This window comes from Hippopotamus amphibius, chromosome 11, assembly GCF_030028045.1.
Source record: "Hippopotamus amphibius kiboko isolate mHipAmp2 chromosome 11, mHipAmp2.hap2, whole genome shotgun sequence".
Classification (NCBI taxonomy): Eukaryota; Metazoa; Chordata; class Mammalia; order Artiodactyla; family Hippopotamidae; genus Hippopotamus; species Hippopotamus amphibius.
The window spans coordinates 43,067,176-43,085,297 of record NC_080196.1 but is presented as its reverse complement, the minus strand read 5'-3'; the positions used below and the strand labels follow the sequence as shown (position 1 = coordinate 43,085,297).

At 56.6% G+C, this 18,122-nt stretch overlaps 3 protein-coding genes across 6 annotated transcripts; 1 reads left to right on the top strand and 2 right to left on the bottom strand.

Annotated features, from left to right (window-relative positions):
* Positions 1–42: 42 nt before the first annotated feature.
* Positions 43–8,328, bottom strand: WDR46 (WD repeat domain 46). Its single transcript, XM_057699199.1, has 15 exons — positions 7,807–8,328; positions 7,501–7,707; positions 7,311–7,391; positions 7,054–7,166; positions 6,842–6,929; positions 6,651–6,712; positions 6,346–6,450; positions 6,090–6,240; positions 5,830–5,965; positions 5,017–5,116; positions 1,110–1,423; positions 881–975; positions 645–740; positions 413–526; positions 43–298 (listed from the first exon to the last, which is right to left on the bottom strand). Exons 1-15 carry the CDS (start codon positions 7,873–7,875, stop codon positions 200–202), a joined length of 1,830 nt encoding a protein of 609 aa, XP_057555182.1. The 5' UTR covers positions 7,876–8,328; the 3' UTR covers positions 43–199.
* PFDN6 (prefoldin subunit 6) lies at positions 8,279–10,092 on the top strand. 3 transcript variants are annotated; one of them, XM_057699225.1, is made up of 5 exons: positions 8,279–8,321; positions 8,469–8,613; positions 8,877–8,947; positions 9,027–9,151; positions 9,394–10,092. In XM_057699225.1, the coding sequence occupies exons 2-5, from the start codon at positions 8,550–8,552 to the stop codon at positions 9,521–9,523; spliced, it is 390 nt and encodes a 129-aa protein (XP_057555208.1). In that variant the 5' UTR covers positions 8,279–8,321; positions 8,469–8,549; the 3' UTR covers positions 9,524–10,092. The 3 variants fall into 3 exon arrangements, with proteins under 3 accessions (XP_057555208.1, XP_057555209.1, XP_057555207.1); XM_057699226.1 differs by having other exon boundaries at positions 8,294–8,321; positions 8,535–8,613; XM_057699224.1 differs by lacking the exon at positions 8,279–8,321 and having other exon boundaries at positions 8,342–8,613.
* Positions 10,093–10,443: 351 nt separating this feature from the next.
* RGL2 (ral guanine nucleotide dissociation stimulator like 2) lies at positions 10,444–17,874 on the bottom strand. Of its 2 annotated transcripts, XM_057699183.1 has the most exons (18): positions 17,369–17,870; positions 16,953–17,152; positions 15,605–15,688; positions 15,173–15,351; positions 14,994–15,041; positions 14,608–14,905; positions 14,088–14,339; positions 13,901–14,004; positions 13,723–13,807; positions 13,578–13,646; positions 13,338–13,412; positions 12,766–12,798; positions 12,539–12,660; positions 12,347–12,442; positions 12,153–12,264; positions 11,754–12,044; positions 11,235–11,349; positions 10,444–11,109 (listed from the first exon to the last, which is right to left on the bottom strand). In XM_057699183.1, the coding sequence occupies exons 2-18, from the start codon at positions 17,109–17,111 to the stop codon at positions 10,898–10,900; spliced, it is 2,334 nt and encodes a 777-aa protein (XP_057555166.1). In that variant the 5' UTR covers positions 17,112–17,152; positions 17,369–17,870; the 3' UTR covers positions 10,444–10,897. The 2 variants fall into 2 exon arrangements, with proteins under 2 accessions (XP_057555166.1, XP_057555167.1); XM_057699184.1 differs by lacking the exon at positions 11,235–11,349 and having other exon boundaries at positions 10,972–11,109; positions 17,369–17,874.
* Between the last annotated feature and the right edge of the window lie 248 nt (positions 17,875–18,122).

Here is an 18,122-nt window from a genome sequence, read left to right as displayed (position 1 = left end):
AGCAGGCGGATTCTTAACCACTGCACCACCAGGGAAGTCCCGCACCTTTGTCTTTAATATCAATCCCCCCCAGGAGCCAGCTGTCCACCCCTGGGGGTGGAGGGGACTCACTGCTCCCTCCTCATTCCAGGGAACAGGTCATTCCCCACAGATGCTCTTGGGGAGAGAATGTTGCTCCCAGGACCCCCTGGAGCCTGGTTCAGCGCACAAATCTGTCCAGGGCAGATGGCCGGGCCGCCGTGGGCTTGGCCTTCTCTTGCTTCTGAGGCTGCTGCTCAAGGCTCTGCCGGACTTTGTCCTGCGGCAGGGAGAAAGGGACGAGGTGAGAAGTGGCAGGCAGGCGAGACCAAAAGTATAAGCAGGGGGGTACAGCCTATGGGACGCCTGGCCCGTCCCCCCAGTGCTCATTTACCCTGTGTTCTTCATCCATGACCTTCCTCTTCCTCTTCACCAGACTTGCTGTGGAGCTGCGGCCCTTCTGCTTTGCCTTTGGCCGGAAGGGAGCCTTGGCGTTGGGATCATAACCCTGAGGGAGGGGACAAGAGTGAGACCTGAAACAGCCTCTCAGGCAGGGAACCGCACTTCTGAGAACACGGTGGGGACAGGATGTGGGGGTGCAGAAGGCCCCGGCGCCTGCTCCGTACCAGCCTCTCTACCCGTTCCTTCTTTTCCTGCTCCAAAGAGATGACATCAACCTCTGCCATGGCTCGTGGGTCCAGACAAATGAGCTCTGCAGGTACCTGGATGTGTCACAGAGGGACAGGAATGGGTAAGGAGCCACAGGAGGGTGACAGCAAAGAAGGATGGAAAGCAGAGATGCCACTGAAGCCCACCCTTCCCAAGACCGCTGTCCCCAAACCACACACAGGCATGTCCTCACCTTCTCCAGCAGGGCCTTCACCTCCCATTCCTGGCGCTGCTTCCGGCTCCTGTAGGGGTTACTCTCCAGGCCATCGAAGTTGGGCTCGGCAGCCCCTGCAGGGAGGAAAGAGCACAGTGCTATAAACAGGAACCCGCTGCAGCCTAAGTCCCCGGCCCCCGGCTGTCTCAAGCCCACTCCAGCTTCCATCCCAAGGTCACCCACCTGGAGCCCCAGCCCTGCCACTCACCAGGGACCAGCATACTGGTGATGCCCCCGCTGTGCCCCACCCCCAGCACATCTTCAAAGGGGCAGAACTGAAGGCCGTGCACATGGCCCGAGAGCCGGTGGGTGAGGTAAGGCCGCTCCAGGGAGGGGGGGCTGGCCTTGCCCTGTCCTGACCATATGTTGACCACGTCGCCCATTCCCGCCGCCAGCAGTCCCCGCTGTGAGAAAGCCAGGTGCCCCGCTCCCTGGGGCAGGGTCCGAGCACTCAGAGGCTGGAAAGTCCCTCGCAAATCAAAGATCTTCAGCTGGTGGTCCAGGCCAGAGGTGGCCATGTGCCTGGCGGGGGGGAGGTGCGATTAATCTGCAGTATGAGCTTACCGGGCAGGCCTGTGGCCAAGTCCAGGCATCAGGCCCAGCTGGGGAGAAGGCCAGTAATGACAGGAACCACTACCCTCACACCACACACTCCACGCGCCTCCTCTCCATGAGGTGCCACACGGCTGTACTATTTCCATTTCCTTTTTACAGAGAGGAAAGTGAAGCTCAGAGAAAGGAAATCAGGGTGAATGGTACTGCTAGAATTCAAGTCATATCTGTGACTTCAGTGTCTGTGCTCTTACCCACTCATGACATGTGAATGAAAGGGAGGACCACACAACAATCTACACCCAGGTGTGAGGTCCCACTGTACAGACAGGCAGTCCAGCCGTCAGCAGAGGGAAAGGCTGATAGCAGTGGTTAGGGAGGGTTGCATGGGATTTGAGCCATTCTAGGCAATTCTCAAGAAAGCGAAGACACAGAGATGTACAGCGGGTACAAATGGATGAACATCAGAGTGTAGAGACAGGGAGATGGAAGCAGGGGTTTGTTTTCCAGACCGATGGGAAATATGGCCAGGAGGGGACAAATTGCAGGGGCTCCTGAAAGTCACACAGGAGACCAATAGTTCCCAAAGTTGCTCTCCGGCAGTGACAAGCCACGAGGTGGAGACTGCATGGACCTGAGAAAACCTCCTTAGGAAGCAAGGAAGTGATGCACTAGAGGGTCCTGCCCCCTCTTTCCTGGAAGGAGACAGGGCAAGGCTGGTGATCAGATCCTCTCAAGGAAGCATGTACCATGCAAGTCATTTATTTCAGATCAGAGGTTGGAGTTTCTATCAGTGTTCAAGTTGCTCCTCAGAGAGGGAGGCCAAAGGGAGACCAGCCAGGCCAGGGGATATATGTTTGCCAGAAGCCAAAGACTCTCTTCTTAGCCTTGGCTGTGAATCCAGGAAGAAGACACTAAGGAGTGTCTTATGAGCAGAGACTTGGCCTATGATGGGGCTGAAGAGAGGCCAGCTGGATACTTGTCCTGACAAGACAATCAGGGTCCAGCTCTACCCAAGTGAGAGGCCATCAGCTCAAACCAGGACTTAGGGCTCCTGGGACACAGGGTCACACCCTTCACTGAGCCAACAACTCAGGAGCACATGCGGGCTCCTGCCCCACACATACGCACCTCTGGGGTCCCCTGTGCAAATGTCCACCCAGTGGCCAGATGGGCGTCCAGGCCACGCTGCCACGCTACCACGCTACTGAACGTGCAAGAAACAGTTCAGCTTTGAGAGTCCAATCCAATACTGATGCAAGCTTCCAGAAAGCCTGCTGAGGATGACAGTCAACCTCATCTCTGGAGCCCCTGTGGCTGGTCTCAGGCACCCCTGAGGAGGACCAGAGTAAGCAGGGGTGGGCCTAAGACCAAGGACCAGAGCCGTTTGGCATCAGGCTGTTGACCAAACCCCCGTGAACGAACTGATGGAGCCCTGAGTGCAGGAGTAGCTGACCCAGGCAGCCGGGGAACGCCAAGTCCAGCGCAGGTTCAGTGCCCCCATACAGAAGGCAGAAAGCCTCAGGACAGCCCTCTCGCCCCCCTCTCCTAGAGCCAGACTTGCACAGACATGGAATAAAAGGGGCAGAACCAAACCACTTGTCCATGAAGACACAACTACGGGGGGCCCAGGGGGCCTGAGCACCTGGTAGGCTTTTGTAAGTTGGTAGCCACTGGGCTTTTCCTCTTTCTGATTTTCTGTCAGACAACTTAAAGTGAGGCTGTGGAGTTGATACTTCACGTAGAAGATTCCTGAGCAGCAGTGTAAAAGGAGGAAAGCCGTGTGGGAAAGAGTATTCTGACACCTGCATCCAGGACATACCAGAAGGAAGAAGAACCTGAGAGACAGCAGCAACAGCGAGAAACAGACCTTGGAGGGACCCTGGAGGGGAAAAGCAGTCAGGACTTCACAGGAGGCGTGAGCAGTAAGGAAGCAATGCCGCCAAAGCAAGCAGCAAGCCTGCGCTCCCAGGAGCACTCAGCGGACAGTGCTTTCGCTGCTCCTGTTACCAATGGCTAAAGAACACAGGGCTGTGTGGATAGCTAGTGTCCAAGAAGCCACACTCTGGGGGAGAGGGCAATGTGGCGGAAAGGGAGCAGGCCAGGAGGAACTGGGAGAGGGCGGACCCATCCAGAGATGGACACGGTAAGTCTGGGGTGACAGAAGACAACTGAGTAGAAACAGTGCTTCCCCCGGCCCGTCATTCTTGTCACCTCCAGCCACCTGTTTTTGTAAATAAAGTGTAACTCGAACACCCTACCAGGACAGATGCATCCTTATACCCCCAGAACCTTAGCACAGAACCCAGCCTGCAGCAGGTGCCCAGTGAACACCTGACAGATGAAAAAATTTGAGAAAAACACACGGGAACTTGTGGGAAAGAGTCTGCCCTATCCAGACATACATACAATACAAACCACACGGAACAGCTGTGGCAACGCAAATACTTGAGAAGAGCGGAAATTCAAAGCACACCACCCCCCGCCCCCCCCAAACCCCTCATGTCACCAGCCAGACCCAAAGAGAACGATCGTCTTTGACGACGACGATGAAACAGCGCTCCCTGCCCACCAGGCACCACGATCAACTCCACGGGCCTTAATTCACATCCATGTCAACAACAGTCTTCTAAGCCCTGGGCTTGGCAAACTAAAGCCCACGAGCCAACAAAGCCTGCCCACAACCTACCTACTTCTGTACAGCCCACAAGCTGTACAGAATGGGTTTTATACTTTTAAGTGGTTAGAAAAGAAATCAAATATATTTTTAAACGTGAAAATTATTTGAAAACTCCAATGTCAGCATCTACAAATAAAGTTTTATTGGGACACAGCCACGCTCATTTGGTTACTTATTCTGTGGCTGCTTTTTGCACTGACAGCACAGTATTGTGGTCAAGACAGACACCACATAAAAGCACCTCATCTGCATTGCGGCCCAGCGTGCTATCATCTTGGTGACACACCTATCACTTGAGAGCATTACAAGCACCACCCACCTCATCATCAATCTGTGTGAAAAGATGTTTGCAAAGATAACATACACAAAATCTCTCCACAGATTGGCATCTGTAGATAAACATCTGCAATTGAGTTGGATGACTTGGGACATTAACTTTGAACCTCAATTAAGCCAAATGTTATTCTCAAAAACAGGAACCCATTTCTTCTCATTAGTAGACCTGCATTACAAGAATACTGTGTTCAATTATTTTTCTAATTTCATTGCTTAAAAATGTGCAATCCTTTGTTTCCTCTTGTTATTTAAGGACCTACAGAAAACACTCAATTATCCTGTTGCCAACAAAGCCTAAAATACTTACTATCAGGCTCTTTACAGAAAAAGTCTTCTGACCTTGAGCAAAACACTCACATCCCCAGTCTCAGGGTGAGGCCAGTGTGCAGTACACTGAGGTCACCTAACATGCCCACCGACATGGCTGGTCGGGGTGACACCAGGATTTAAACCCAAGCAGCTTGCCTGCAGAGTCTGTGCTCCTATTCCTTTCTGCCCAGCTGTGCACCCCACCCCCCAGCACCTCAGGCCCAAACAAGTGACTTACGTGCCTGTAGAATCTACTGCCACAGCCCGGACCCCACCACGGTGACAGAGAATCTTTGCCAGTGGCTCCTTCATGGCTGGGCTCCATAAAGACACAGTCCCTGGGCGTCAGAGAAGAACTGAAGTTACTAATAGGGCGATGAGATGATTAAACATGGAAAAGATGGAAACTGAAGGCCAAGAGGTAACAAGAGAGGGAAGCAGAGGGGCAACCTGAAGGGACTCATTAAATACAAATATAGAAAAGCAGGGGCAAGGCTTTCCCTGGTGGCACAGTGGTCAAGAATCCGCCTGCCAAAGCAGGGGACACAGGTTCGATCCCTGGTTGGGGAAGATCCTACATGCCGCAGAGCAACTAAGCCCGCACACCTAGAGCCCATGCTCCACAACAAGAGAAGCCACCGCAGTGAGAAGCCCACACGCTACAACGAAGAGTAGCCCCCGCTCATCGCAACTAGAGAAAGCCCGTGCACAGCAATGACGATCCAACGCAGCCAATAAATGAATAAACAAATAAATAAATTTATAAGGAAAAAAAAAAAAGAAAAGCAGGGGCATTCCCTGGCAGTCCAGTGGTTAGGACTCAGAGCTTTCACTGCCAAGGGCCCAGGTTCAATCCCTGGTCAGAGAACTAAGATCCCTCAAGCTTTGTGGTGTGGCAAGAACGAGAGAGAGAAAGAGGGAGGGAGAGAGAGAAAAAGAGAGAGAAAGAAAGAGAGAGGGAGGGAGGGAGGAGAGGGAGGGAGGGAGGAAAGGAAGGAAGGAAGGACGGACAGACAGGATGGTCAGGGTCAAAGTTCAGCCGAGGACTGACCATTGCTGTGTCCGAGATGGATGACTGCGTTGTAAGGGTTCTGAGTCATGACGTCGAGCCGTCCAGCCCGAGCATTCAGAGCTGCCACAATCTTTCCCACTGACACATCCAGGTAGGTCAGAAACCCTGTCTCTGACTATGAGAGAGAGAGAGAAAATGAGTCCTGATTGCCCTCTGTCCTCCTCTACTGGGGCCCCAGGGGAGTATGGTCAGTCTTCTCAGGGGCTGCCACCCGGTCCCTGTGCTCCGCGGCCACTCACAGCTGTGGCCAGGAGGAAGTGGAAAGGCAGGAACTCGAGCCGCGTGACACGGTCACAGCGGCGGACACAATGGAGCTCAATGCCCTGGTTGTCATAAACGTGAAGCCAGCGGTTCTGGGCGACAGCAAGCAGTGCCTCGGAATGCAGAAACCTGGGAGGAGCGGAGTAACGGTGCAACGTGAAAGGGAGTCGCCGGCGGTCATTCGATCAGGGATGGACTGTCTCAGCCCCGCCACTGCTGACCGAGGCCACTGACCGGATGTCCCGCACGGCCTCCATGACGTTGATCTCGCACATGAGCTTCTTTGTCACCCAGTCAAGGGCAGCCACGTGACCACGGCGCCCTCCGAAAGCCAGGTGTCTGTTGGAGGTAGAGGACAGGCAGGGCGTCAGTGCAGGGGGGCGCCTGGGTTCCTCCTCTCCAGGTGAGAGCAGAGATGTTGCCACATATGCTTACCCTCACATGCAAGCAAATCACAAGGTCTTCCCACATCAACAACCCAGACACACACTGGTATGGCTGAGGTGGGCGAGGCTGAAGTTACTGGAATTCAACCTTACCTCCCAGTTGGAGAGTAATTAAGCCTGTAGGGTCCAAACTGCCTCAGGTTCAAGTTAAAATGCTGGAAAAGAAAGAAAAGAAAGTAAAAAAGAATTGGCTCCCTTCGGTAATTTTCTCTTCTAGTCTCCACTCCCACCTTACTCTGCACCATCCGTCAACCCACTGGCCCCTTTTCCATCCTCAGACTCACTTTGGCTGCACTTGCGATGTCCACAGCCTCCACGATGTCAGCCTGGCGTATCTTTGCCGTGTCCTCCCCATCCTCTCCTTCCAGAAAGCTGCAAATGAGCGTTTGGGTTGCATTAAAGCTTCGTAATATGAAGTAGGTGTACCTACATAAAACTGAGAAACGAGAGCCCCAAAAAGCAGGGGCTGGGGAGGCCCACATTAGGGTCCACTCACCCAGGTTCCTCAGCAAGCAGCAGCTCAGAACGAGCAGCTTCGACACTTATCTCCTCTTCCTGTGCTTCAGCCGCCTCAAGTCGGCTTCGGATTTTGGTCTCTGAATGTGGCAGCTACAACACCGTTGGTGGGGAAGGAGTGGGAGAAGAACCAAGGGATATTAGGGTCACAGGAGAGCCACCTGGCCCCGCTTCCATCCAACTCACCTGGACACTCCCTGCCTGCAACCCCCTCCCCCTTCTCCGACTGGTCCTCACCTTTTTGGATTTGTCAATGCGACAGAACTTCTGAACCACCTCCACAGGGACGGGGGCGGGGCCTGCAAATGGGTCCTGGGCCTGGGGCAGGGAGGAGGTAATTAGGAAGCGGGCTCGGGTTGACCCCAACCCTCATACCCTCAAAGCACAAGGCGACTTGCCTCGCCACCCTATCAGCTCCCAGGCTCACCCCAGACAAAGTCCGCTGAGGCCCTGTACTCCTCTGTTCTCGGGGTTTCTTCGGGACCTGGGGCTTCTTGGAGATCCGAGACTTCTTTGGGATGTGGGTGTTCTTCTGGGGACGGAGCTCTCGATTCCTCTTCCGCTTACGAGGGGCACCTGGAGAGGCTCCGGCAGCGGTCGGAGTGGTCTCTTCCTCCCAGTATCGCCGCGGTTTCTACCGGCAGATCAGGATCCCTGATACTCCGCTGTCCCTCGCTCCGCCCCTCCAACCCCGCAGCTAAAAACTTCCCTTCCACCCCAAGGAAGTCTCTACCTTCTTCTTGGCCTGAAGCTTGTCCTTCTTGGGCGGGACATTACTGCCAGGTTTGGGGACTGTCTCCATCTAGCCCACTGGAACCACGATCCACGTGCAAACTCCTCTCAGCTGTCCCACAGTCGGATGGAAAACTCCCGGAAGTCCTCCAGCCCTCATCCAATCAGCGCTGTCCCAGGTCTGAAGCCTTCTAGGCGCCATCTTCACTGAGGGCGCGCTCTCCACTGAGGGGGGGGGTTAGGCCTCAGCCCCGCCCTCCCGTGCGGCAGCTTATGCCCGAGTAATGAAAGAGAGTCAGCCCAGGGCCAGGACCCAAGTAACCGTGCAGTTTCTTTTTCCAGCTTGTTTTCCCCATCTTGCCTAAAACCTTCCGAGTCCAGTCTTTTTAGCACAACGCTACTCATTAAACATGTTAGAACTACATTTCCCGGCATGCGTCAGACGACAGCTTCCGGCGCTGTCTTTTCCCAGCATTCGTTGTTTACTTCCGGGTTTACCAATACTGAAGGGAGAACGTGAGTAGGGCAGGGTTTGATTTGAGGCGTTTGGGGTCCCCTTTCGGCCGCCACCCCTTGGGGCCGGGGTGGAGCTGATATTCCGGATCCGGAGAGACTGTGGTGCCCCCGAGAGGTTGCCTCTCAAGAGGGCTGTCATTTCCGCAGGCCAGAAAGGGGAGCTCAGTACCTTCCAGTGTGTGAGACTCAGCGCCCCTCTCCCGCTCCTCGCAGGCTTTCGTCCCCGCCATGACTGAGCTAATCCAGAAGAAGCTACAGGGAGAGGTGGAGAAATATCAACAGCTACAGAAAGGTAAGGGAGCAGGGTCGGTGTGGCCTCGCCCCAATTCCCTCACAACCCAATGCCATACCCAGATAATTGTTCTGCCCCGCCCCCAGCCTACTCCCACCCATGGCCCCAGCGTGCGGTTCCATCCCCACCTCCATACTCTTCCCATCCACTGACCCATCGTCCTCGTCCTTGCTTTCTTCCTCAGCTCCATCTTCTCACCAGGATTGTGGGGGTCGGGTGGCGCATGCGATGTCTCTAATCAAATCTTTCCTCCCACCCACCAGATTTGAGTAAATCCATGTCAGGGAGGCAGAAACTAGAGGCACAACTAACAGAAAATAATATCGTGAAGGAGGTGAGAGACTGGGATTTGTGGGGCGAAGAGGGACGGGCCCTGGAAGTGATTCTAATCACATGCTCCCCCCATCCATCAGGAACTGGCCCTGCTGGATGGGTCCAACGTGGTCTTTAAACTCCTGGGTCCTGTGCTGGTCAAACAGGAGCTGGGGGAAGCTCGGGCCACAGTGGGGAAAAGGCTGGACTACATCACAGCTGAGATGTGAGTCTTCATTCCACCCCCATGATGTACCTGATGAGTTGGGATAAAGGTGGTCGGGAACCATTGTAGGGTCGCTTTCCAGAGTGGCCCCCAGTTGTCCAGTTTCTCCAACCCTTCCCTTGTAACCCCTCTTCTCCATCCTCCTCTTAGAGCTCAAGTTTCCCACCAATCTCCTTCTTGCTTTCAGCACCCTCAACAGTAAGTCTCACTAATTTCTCGTTTGCCTTTTTGCCTTTCCTCAGTAAGCGATACGAATCTCAGCTCCGGGACCTAGAGCGGCAGTCAGAGCAACAGAGGGAGACCCTTGCTCAGCTGCAGCAGGAGTTCCAGCGGGCCCAGGCGGCAAAGGCAGGGGCTCCTGGGAAGGCCTGACCCTGTCCTGGGGGGAAGGGGAGGGGAGGGAATGAGGCAGCTGTAGGGTCTATACTGTAGCTAATAAAATGTGAAAATCCCTGGCTGTTTTCTGACCAGCCGCTTCTGTCATAATTGTCTCCATCCATTCCCCTGGCCCCTTCCACCTTATATGTTTATCACCTGCGTTACTCCCTCAGGTTCAGATTGTTGCACTGGAATCTCTGTGTGGCAGAGTAACCCTTCTTTCTTGAGACTAAAATCTGAAATGTCTCAAACCTAATTCTTGCCTGTGTATGCAACCCCTAACTCTCCCTCATCTTGGCTGGAAACATGAAAAGGGCATTTACAACACAATGTTTGGGGAAAGTGAGTTTAATTGAAGAACTCACAGTTCTCTAACCCCAGAATGAAACATGGTGACAACCCTCCTTTGCTATGATTTCTTGTCATTCTCAAAATAGCCCTGGCATCTTAGTTCTTTTTAGTCTCTTTCTTCCTAGAATTTGTTTGACTGTGGCTTAAACTGATTTCAAATTCCAGCACATAATGCGTTGTAATATTGTAAGGCCTCCAATACATTTTTGTACATTGTCCACAAAGTTGTTCTTCCATTTCTTTGTCCTAAAATTGTTTCTTACAAATTCAGAGCTGGGGGTGTTCTTCATGCTGATCCGTTTAATGGGGTGGGTAGTACTTGACATGGGTTTGTAACAATGGAGGAGAAAAATGTAAGAGCAAATAAGGGGTCCAGGGATGGAGATGGTGCTGGGGAGGAATAAACCATTCTGAGGAGACCGTTTACACCAAGCCCTTGCTTCCAGCTCTTCATGGATAGAGAACATGGGGCTCCTCTTTTTCCACAGTGTCTCCTTTCTGCCAGTTCCCCAGCCCCGCCCCAGGCAGCTAGCTGGCACGCACTGTGAGGACCGGAGTGGAGCTCAGGTAGTGTTTTGGTTTATTAGTGTCGTCACAGTGACGGGAACGCCCAGAGTAGGAAGAGAAACTCCTACTAGAACCTTTTTCTTGCCATTCCCTCCCCCTGGGGCTCAGAACCTCTAGACTTTTCCTCTCCCCCTACTTCCAGGCCTTTCTTTGGCCCTTGGCATGCTAGGATGTGGCCAGGAATCAGAAACAGATCCTTTTCCCAGCACTAGCTGTGTGCTGCATTCAGGGAAAGTGGGAGGCTATACACAAGTATCCAACTTGGGTACCAAGATTACCAGTTCCCACAGGACTGGATCTCGGCTGTCTGGTAAACCAGTGGCGCTTCACTGCCCCAGGGTGGTTAGCCATCCTTCTGGATTTCTTCCCAATGCGGCAACGGCCACCATTCAGGATGGCTCCCCATATCTGGCACGGCCACCGTGAGTTCTATGAGCCGAAAGGGCTTCCTCAGAACAGTGCCCGGGCAATCTTCCTCCCCGTGGCCTTGATCCTGGGAAAGGAACCTCCTCCTCCCTCACTTGGGGGAGTTCCTGAGGCAGAAGGGCCACTGGCAAGGCCCAGGGTAGCAGTGGAGGGCCGTCGCCGCTGCCGCAGGAGGAAATCAAGTGAAGCTCCATCCATAGCATAGAAGACGTTAGCCGAGGGGGGGATGGTCAGCTCTGTAGGTTCAGAAAGGGGTGTCAAGCACAAACAGTCATTCCCGGCACACCTCCCCCCAGATGTGGACGCGTTCCCACTGGTGGGTACCACTCTCCCAAGCCTGCCTTCCCTCCCAGCCTCTGACCTCGCTCCCCCGGGAGCAGCTGCACTAGCTCATACTCCGAGGCCACCGCAGAGTCACGATTGTTTTTCTTAAGGACACGACTGATGACACTTGGAGCCTTGTCCTGGCTTGTCACCTGGCAGGACAGCAGACCAAAAAGCAATCAGTTGCCCACGATGACCCGTGCTTTCCATGTTTCCGACCATAGCCAGTGATCCCAACCAGAAAAGGTTACCCGCATCCAAACTTTCGAGTGAACAGGGAAGCCCAACATGCTGGCTCCCTGTGCTCCACCGGCCAGCCCACATGGTTGCTGGGCTGCTCCCTGTAGGGAAACTGCCTTTGGTTCTGAAAATCTAATACGGCCACCCAAAGTTCAAGATGCAACAGCTAATACAAAGTAACCTTCAAAATAAAACCTGGCTGCTAAAACCAAAGGTCAATTAAAGCTGAACTCATCCTCCCATTTGGCTGCTGACACCTAAGACATCATCTCTGGTCCCGCGGGGCTCCATCCCTCCCAGCATGCAGCCCCCTTACCAAGATGCTCTTGTAGACACTGCCGTCTTCCCCCAGCTCCATCTGGACTCGGATGATTCGGCAATCAGAGGCCCCTGGCCCAGGCCCCCCTCCCCCATATCCAGCCCCCCTGGAGGCCCCTTCCGCACCCCCACTGAGTGGGGAGCCACAGGAGGCTGAGCGGCGGTGACCTCGAGAAGGCCTTGGGGAGGAAGCTGGGGGAGAGAGGTGGCTGGGGTCAGCCGGACTCTGCAGGGCTGGAGTGCTTTCCAGGGCGGAGTCCAGAGATGAGACAGACGGCCATTTCATGTGCTGGGGACAAATGACACAGGGAACTGGCACGAAGGCAGGGAGGTCAAGGGAGAAAGACTCATGAAGTGCGGGACAGTGATGAAGTCAGAGGTCAGGAGTGGAGCTCACCTGGGCCAGCCGAGTCAGCAGTGGAGCAGGGGTTCCAGGCACCTCCTCTGCCCCCACACTGGGCCGGTCCCAGGAGACAAGTGGTGTGGGACCCCCAACAGAACCCAACACCCTGGAATGGCATGAGGTTGGGAAGGTCAGAGGTAGAAAGGCAAGTCCCCAAGAGACCGCCCTCTAACCATTGACGCCCTCACTCTGTCCACTGCGAGATGACCAGCGTTGGCCGAAGCACCCGGGGTGCAGGAGGGTCACTGGTACCGGATGGCTCCACCTCACAGGACACTCGATGGCTGGGGAGGGGGGCAACGGGCGGAGGTCAGGACATGACACACCAACCCTCACACCTGGCCGGAGCCCTGGAGTCCCAACCGCGCCCAGCCAGTCACCTCTGGGCCTCTGTCAGTGGCCGGAGCCCCTGTAGCCACTGCTGGATGTCAGGGTCAGGTCGGAGGTCATAGCCACGACACTTGTTCTGGAGCTGCCGCAGCTCAGAAAGGACAGCAAACTCCTAGGAAGGAGCCCACAGGCTGCAGGAGCCAAAATTCAGGGACCCCTGACTTTGCCCTCCTCTCCCATTCCGGGGACGCGGCTAAGCATAGCTAGCATTCCTCACCTTCCTCCGCTTGTCAAAATTGATGTATCCATTCTGCAGGGATAAAGGGGGTGGGGTGAGAGACCCAACCCTGCCCCAGAGAGAACATCCCCTCTCCCAGACACGCACTTCACTCAGCCTCTCTGCCTCCTCCAGCCCTCCCCCTCCTCCCCCTCTCATCCATCACGCCCTAAGCCCAATACCTTAGCCTTTAAATTGAACATCGGAATTGTGTCCACTTTACAGATGAGAAAAATAGAGCTCAGAAAAGATAAGGAACTTTCCCAAGATCCCAGCCAGTACTGGCTTATTTAGCAAATTATCTGTGTATGCTTACATCTCAGGCATGCCCTGAGCACTCACCAAACATTAATTCATTTAACCCTCATAATAAAAGGCTGATGTAGATACTGTCATTAGTTTCCCATTTACAGGTCACTAAGGCACAAGGAAGTTAAGCAAACTTGCCAAAATAACAAAGTCCTGGAAGTGATTCTGCCCTGCAGCCGCCGGTGGAAGGTCTGTCTGCCCGAGGCCTACTCATCCCATCATCGCAATGCGCCTGCACGCACGCGCACACACACACCACTGACCTCCAGTTCATCTCTGGAGGCTGCATCCAGCATCACAAGGTCCTTCAAGAAGGTGCCAAGGTATGGGACCACACCCTGAGGTCAGAGGTCAGAGTCAGTCACCCTTGCCCCTGGTCCGAGGGCTCCCCATCCCTCCGCACTTTCTTATCCCACTGCCTCAGAGAACAAGTTGAATTCTCCTCACCCTCCTGTGCGGCCCCTTCCATCCCTAGACTGCTTCCACCCCGACCAGTCACTCACCCCACCCCGGGAGCCAGACCGCGGGGACTTCTTGGAATTTGGCTCCAGAGAGGGCTGCAGCTTCACCTCCTGGTGGTGACAGAACAAGGAGACATGGGCGTGGTGGGGGACAGGGATGTCTGGGAACACCAGGAATGGGCCTCACCTGCAGGAGGAGCTCCCGGCTCTGGGAATAATTATCCTCCTCGGAGAAAATCTGGCAGAGACTGGAGAAGACTCTGAGGCTGTCCCTGGGGGGTGGGGGGCAGCGGCCTTTAGGAGGGGCCTGGCTCAGCTCCCCACCTCCCAGCCCTCGCCCCACTCCAGTGCCCCATCCTCCCCACCTGGATGCTTCCCCCCAGGCTGCCCGAAGCCTGTGGATGGGGCTTGATTGCAGGGCCGACACCACAGCATACACTGAAGAGAAGTTTCGGAGAAGACGGCACTCCTGTGCGGGTCACAGAGGGAGGCCGCAGCTGTGGGACCTCTTTCCACACCACGGTCCCCAATAGGGCCAAGCCTCTCCCTTACCTCTGCCACGCGGATCCACTTCTCCAGCAGCCGGGCCCTCTGGGGGGGACGAAGTGGCCGTATGGTCACCTCCCCAGGCCCCTCTCCAGTTGAGGTAGCCCCCAGGACAGAGCTGACCACTGCCCCTGCCACCTTGTTGAACTGTGTGACAGTAGCCCGGACAGATGGGCAGAGGTGGGAATGTCCTGGCCGGTCTCTGTGACCCCACAGGCCCCCCAGGCACTGAGAGGGGACCAGATTGAGAAACAGCTCCTGTGGGGCCGAGATCAGAGGTTGAAGTTTGTAGTCAAGTGAGATCAGCCTTCCAATATCAGGGGTGTGAGGATCTCAGGTGGCCAAGGAACCAGACGGGCACAGGAATGAAGGGCAACGATCAAAGGGAAGTGGGGAAAGGTCAAAATTGGGTGGACACAGGAGACGGGGAGCCAGATCAGGAAGGATTGGAAGCAAGGTAAGGATCTGGAGTCGGGGACAGGTTAGTAGGGGTGGGGGGCATGGGGGTCAGAGGTCAGGGTCTCACCGCATCTAGCAGGGTCAGCTGTTCGGCCAAGTGGTCAGCGAGGAACACCAGGACATCCGTGGGGTCAGCAGGGGGATCGCCGGGGAGGGCCAGGGGCTTAGGAAGTTCGGGGGTCTGGGGGTCCACCCGGGACCGGAGGTTGCAGATGAGGTCAGCGCCGCCCCCCCCGACACCCTCCCCTGCTGCATACCCTGTCCGAAGCAAGAAGCTCTCAAGCCGGTCAATCTGACCCTTGACCTTAGAGCCAAAATCCTCAGGGTGAGAGGCCAGCCAGGTTGACAGTACAGAGATGGCTACCCTGGGAGAAGGGGAATCGGCAGGGGTCAGATGTCAGGCTGCAGCTTGGGTGGAGGGAACAGTGAGGTTAAAAATCAGGGGTCACTCACCCTTTTGTCCTCTCTAGCTCATCAGGATGAGATTCAAGGGCTTCCAGCCTGAGGAGAGGAAGAGATTCTTTCTGTCCATTTTTCCCAAAACCCTAGTGGCTTTGACTATTTATGCAGGATATTCTGGCTTTAGAAAGTCCAGACATGTCAATGACCCTTGGTCCCCTATGACCCCTGACCTGTCAGCCATAAGCCCTAGCAGGGCAGGTGTGGAGGTAAAGGCCTGGTGAGTGGCCAGGAAGGCTGCTGTGAAGGTCACGTCAGCCCCTGATGTCTGGGCGTCCAGCAGGTGTCTGACCAGGGCCTCCAGAGTACCAGCTCGGAGCCTCCGGGAGGAACGCGGGGGAGGCTGCGGGGCCTGGGGGAGACAGAGGGCCAGTCACTGACCCTTTTTTCAACTCTGCCCCTAGATATCTGGGGGACATCCCAGACCTAGGAGATGATCCAGGCTCATTGTATCAAGATTCGGAGAGGACAAAAGACGACGTAAGTCACACAGCAGAGTCCGGTCTCTAAATTTCCAACCTAGCACTCTGGCCAGAAAGTCAGCTGGAGGAAGGGGAACTGGGAGGTGGAGGGTCAGAGGTGAGAAGTCAAAGTTATGATCTCACCAACGGATCAAGAGGGCGATACTGGCGACTTGTGACAGTAAAGGTGGCACCATCCTCCTCCTCATCCCAGACAGACACAGGGGCCTGGAGGAGCAAGGAAGGGGAGGTCAGACAGTTCCACACCATACCCCACTGCCCAACCCTCACCCCCAGGCCCTACTCCTCCCTCTGTACCCCTCACCTGTTGCGGCGGGGGACAGTACCAGCGAGTACGAGGGGTTGGGGGGGCTGGTGACCCCAGGTCTCCCCCACTGGGGCCCAGACAGCCCCCCCCAAGCCGCCTCAGGGCCCGGTGGAGTCTAGGGCGTTGCAGTGGGAGGCTGGATGGAACGCAGGAACCCTGGTCCTGGAGACCGCTGTAGCCCCTTCCCCCCAGAGCTGAACCCCAGAACAGCCGAGAATCGAGGTGCAAAGGATAGGAGGCGGGAAGCCAGACAGGCAGAAAGCCTGAGGCAGGGACCTTGAGAAGCTGAAACCTCAGCCACAGGCACAGCCGCGTGCTCCGCCCTCCCCCGCAGGAACTGGCCAAGCCCCGAGTTAGTCCTTCCCCTTAGCCCCCTTTCCCTGGGTCCCTCAGCCCTGGAGACCCCCCTCGAGGTGGCGGCGCCGATCCCAGTACAGGAAGGAGAAGGGGAAGTGGGGATGATGTGGGGGGGAAGACCAGAGAGTCATGTGACCCAGCCCCTCCCCCAACCAATCCCGAAAAACCAGCCCTGCTAGTCACCCAGCCCACACCCAGACTCTGGACCCAGGAGTCCAAAGCCTCGGGGCCCCAAATCCAACTTTTGGCCCCTCCCGAGGCCCCAGTCCTACTCCTGGCCACCGCCATTAGTCCCAGAGAAAAGCAGGTGACCACCCGCCGCTCAGCCCGGGATGGTCCCTGCAAGGTCCGAGAACCTTAGCTTCCCGCCTCCACCCAGCGCCCGGCGGGAGAGGGGGGAGGGGTCACGAAATCGAAGGGTTCCCTCCCCAATCCCCGAGTCAGAGGAGCGGGTTACTGTGGAAACAAACCCCTCCCCGCCAAACAAAAACAAGGAGGGAGACAGGGACCTAGACACCAAGCCCAGAGAGACAGGCACACTCGGGCATAGGCGGAGAGGGTCAGAGACCCGCAGGACGGCCAGCCAGACGCTCCTGGCAGGAACTGAGCAGGTTCCTGCGGGCAGGTCCTGAGTCACACTGCCGCACAGAACCACAGAAACGCCGGGACTCCCCGCAGCGGGGAGACAGGCAGACACCAGCGAGAGGCGCGGAAGTAGCTGAGGCAGGAAGAGATGAAGCGACACAGACACCGAAAGGTGGAGAGTCTGAAATACACACCCCGTACCTCCCACCTCCCGCGTCTCACCTCGTCGTCTTCCTCCTCCTCCTCCTCCTCCTGCCCCCCGCCCACGCCTCGGCCACCTGGGCCCCCGCCCTCTTCGGGGTCTCGACTCCGGAAGCTGCTCAGCACGACTCCCCCGGGGGGGCTCGTGTCCCAAAGCAGCCGCAGGGGCCGCGGGAGCATGGCCGAGTGAAGGAATCAGCGGGGTCGGGCCATGGGGGCGCCTGGGGAGAGACAGGAAGGGGCAGGTGGAGGATCAGGTGGGCGCGGGGGACCCAGAGGGGAGGTACGCGGGTGGGTTCCAGGTAACCGGATGGGAGTGCCGCATGGGGGCTGGCTGGGGGGGCCACAGGGGTGGAATATGGAGGGCCCTGCATCTTGGGGATGAGGGGGTCTTGAGTACGGGAACGGGCAGGGTCACAGGGTGCTCTGGCTCTGACCTGCGCAGGAGGGGTGGGGGCAGCGCGGGTCCCGGGCCGCTGTTTCCGTCGGTCTGCGGCCCCCGATCAAGTCCCCGGACCGAGTCCCCTCCCCGGCTTTTCCGCACCCCCTGGTACCCCCCCTCGCCAGACTCCAGGGCCCTCCCGCCCTTTCCGCTCTCCCCCACGTCCGCCCGCTTCGAGAGCGGGAGCCAAAAAGGGAAGGAAGTGAGGACAGGAGCCAGGGCCGCTGACTAGAGGATCGCTGGACACTCAGGGGCCGGGACCCAGGAGCCCGGGTCTCCAGCTCCTCTGTCCTCGGGCTCCTCGGACTCGGGGATCCTGGAACCCAAGTCGCCCCGCACTTAACTGGGATAAAGATTGCAGTCTCCAGCCCCCGGGGAAGGGTAGGAGCGGAATCTGACATTCCTCTCCCCCTACACAACAACGGGACTAAATCTCCCGCGGGAGGCGTGTTAAGCAGGGACGGACCCAGTTACTCCAGCCCCCGGGGTTCCTCTCCCACCCCCACCCACTCGTGTGGCGGGTGGGAATCCACTCCGGCTTTTCGGGAGAGCCCTGGGTTCCCGCCCACTCGGAAGGGGGCGGAGCAGGAAGCCGCCACATCCTGTTCCAGACTCCGCGCTCGGGTGTTTCCGGCGCCGAGGCCGGGATCGCTCCCGAACGGTCACCCGCGAGGGCCGGGTGATCAAGGGCCTCCTGCCCGCCATTAGCGCCGCACGACCCGTCAGTTCCGAAGGGGGATTGGGTGCCG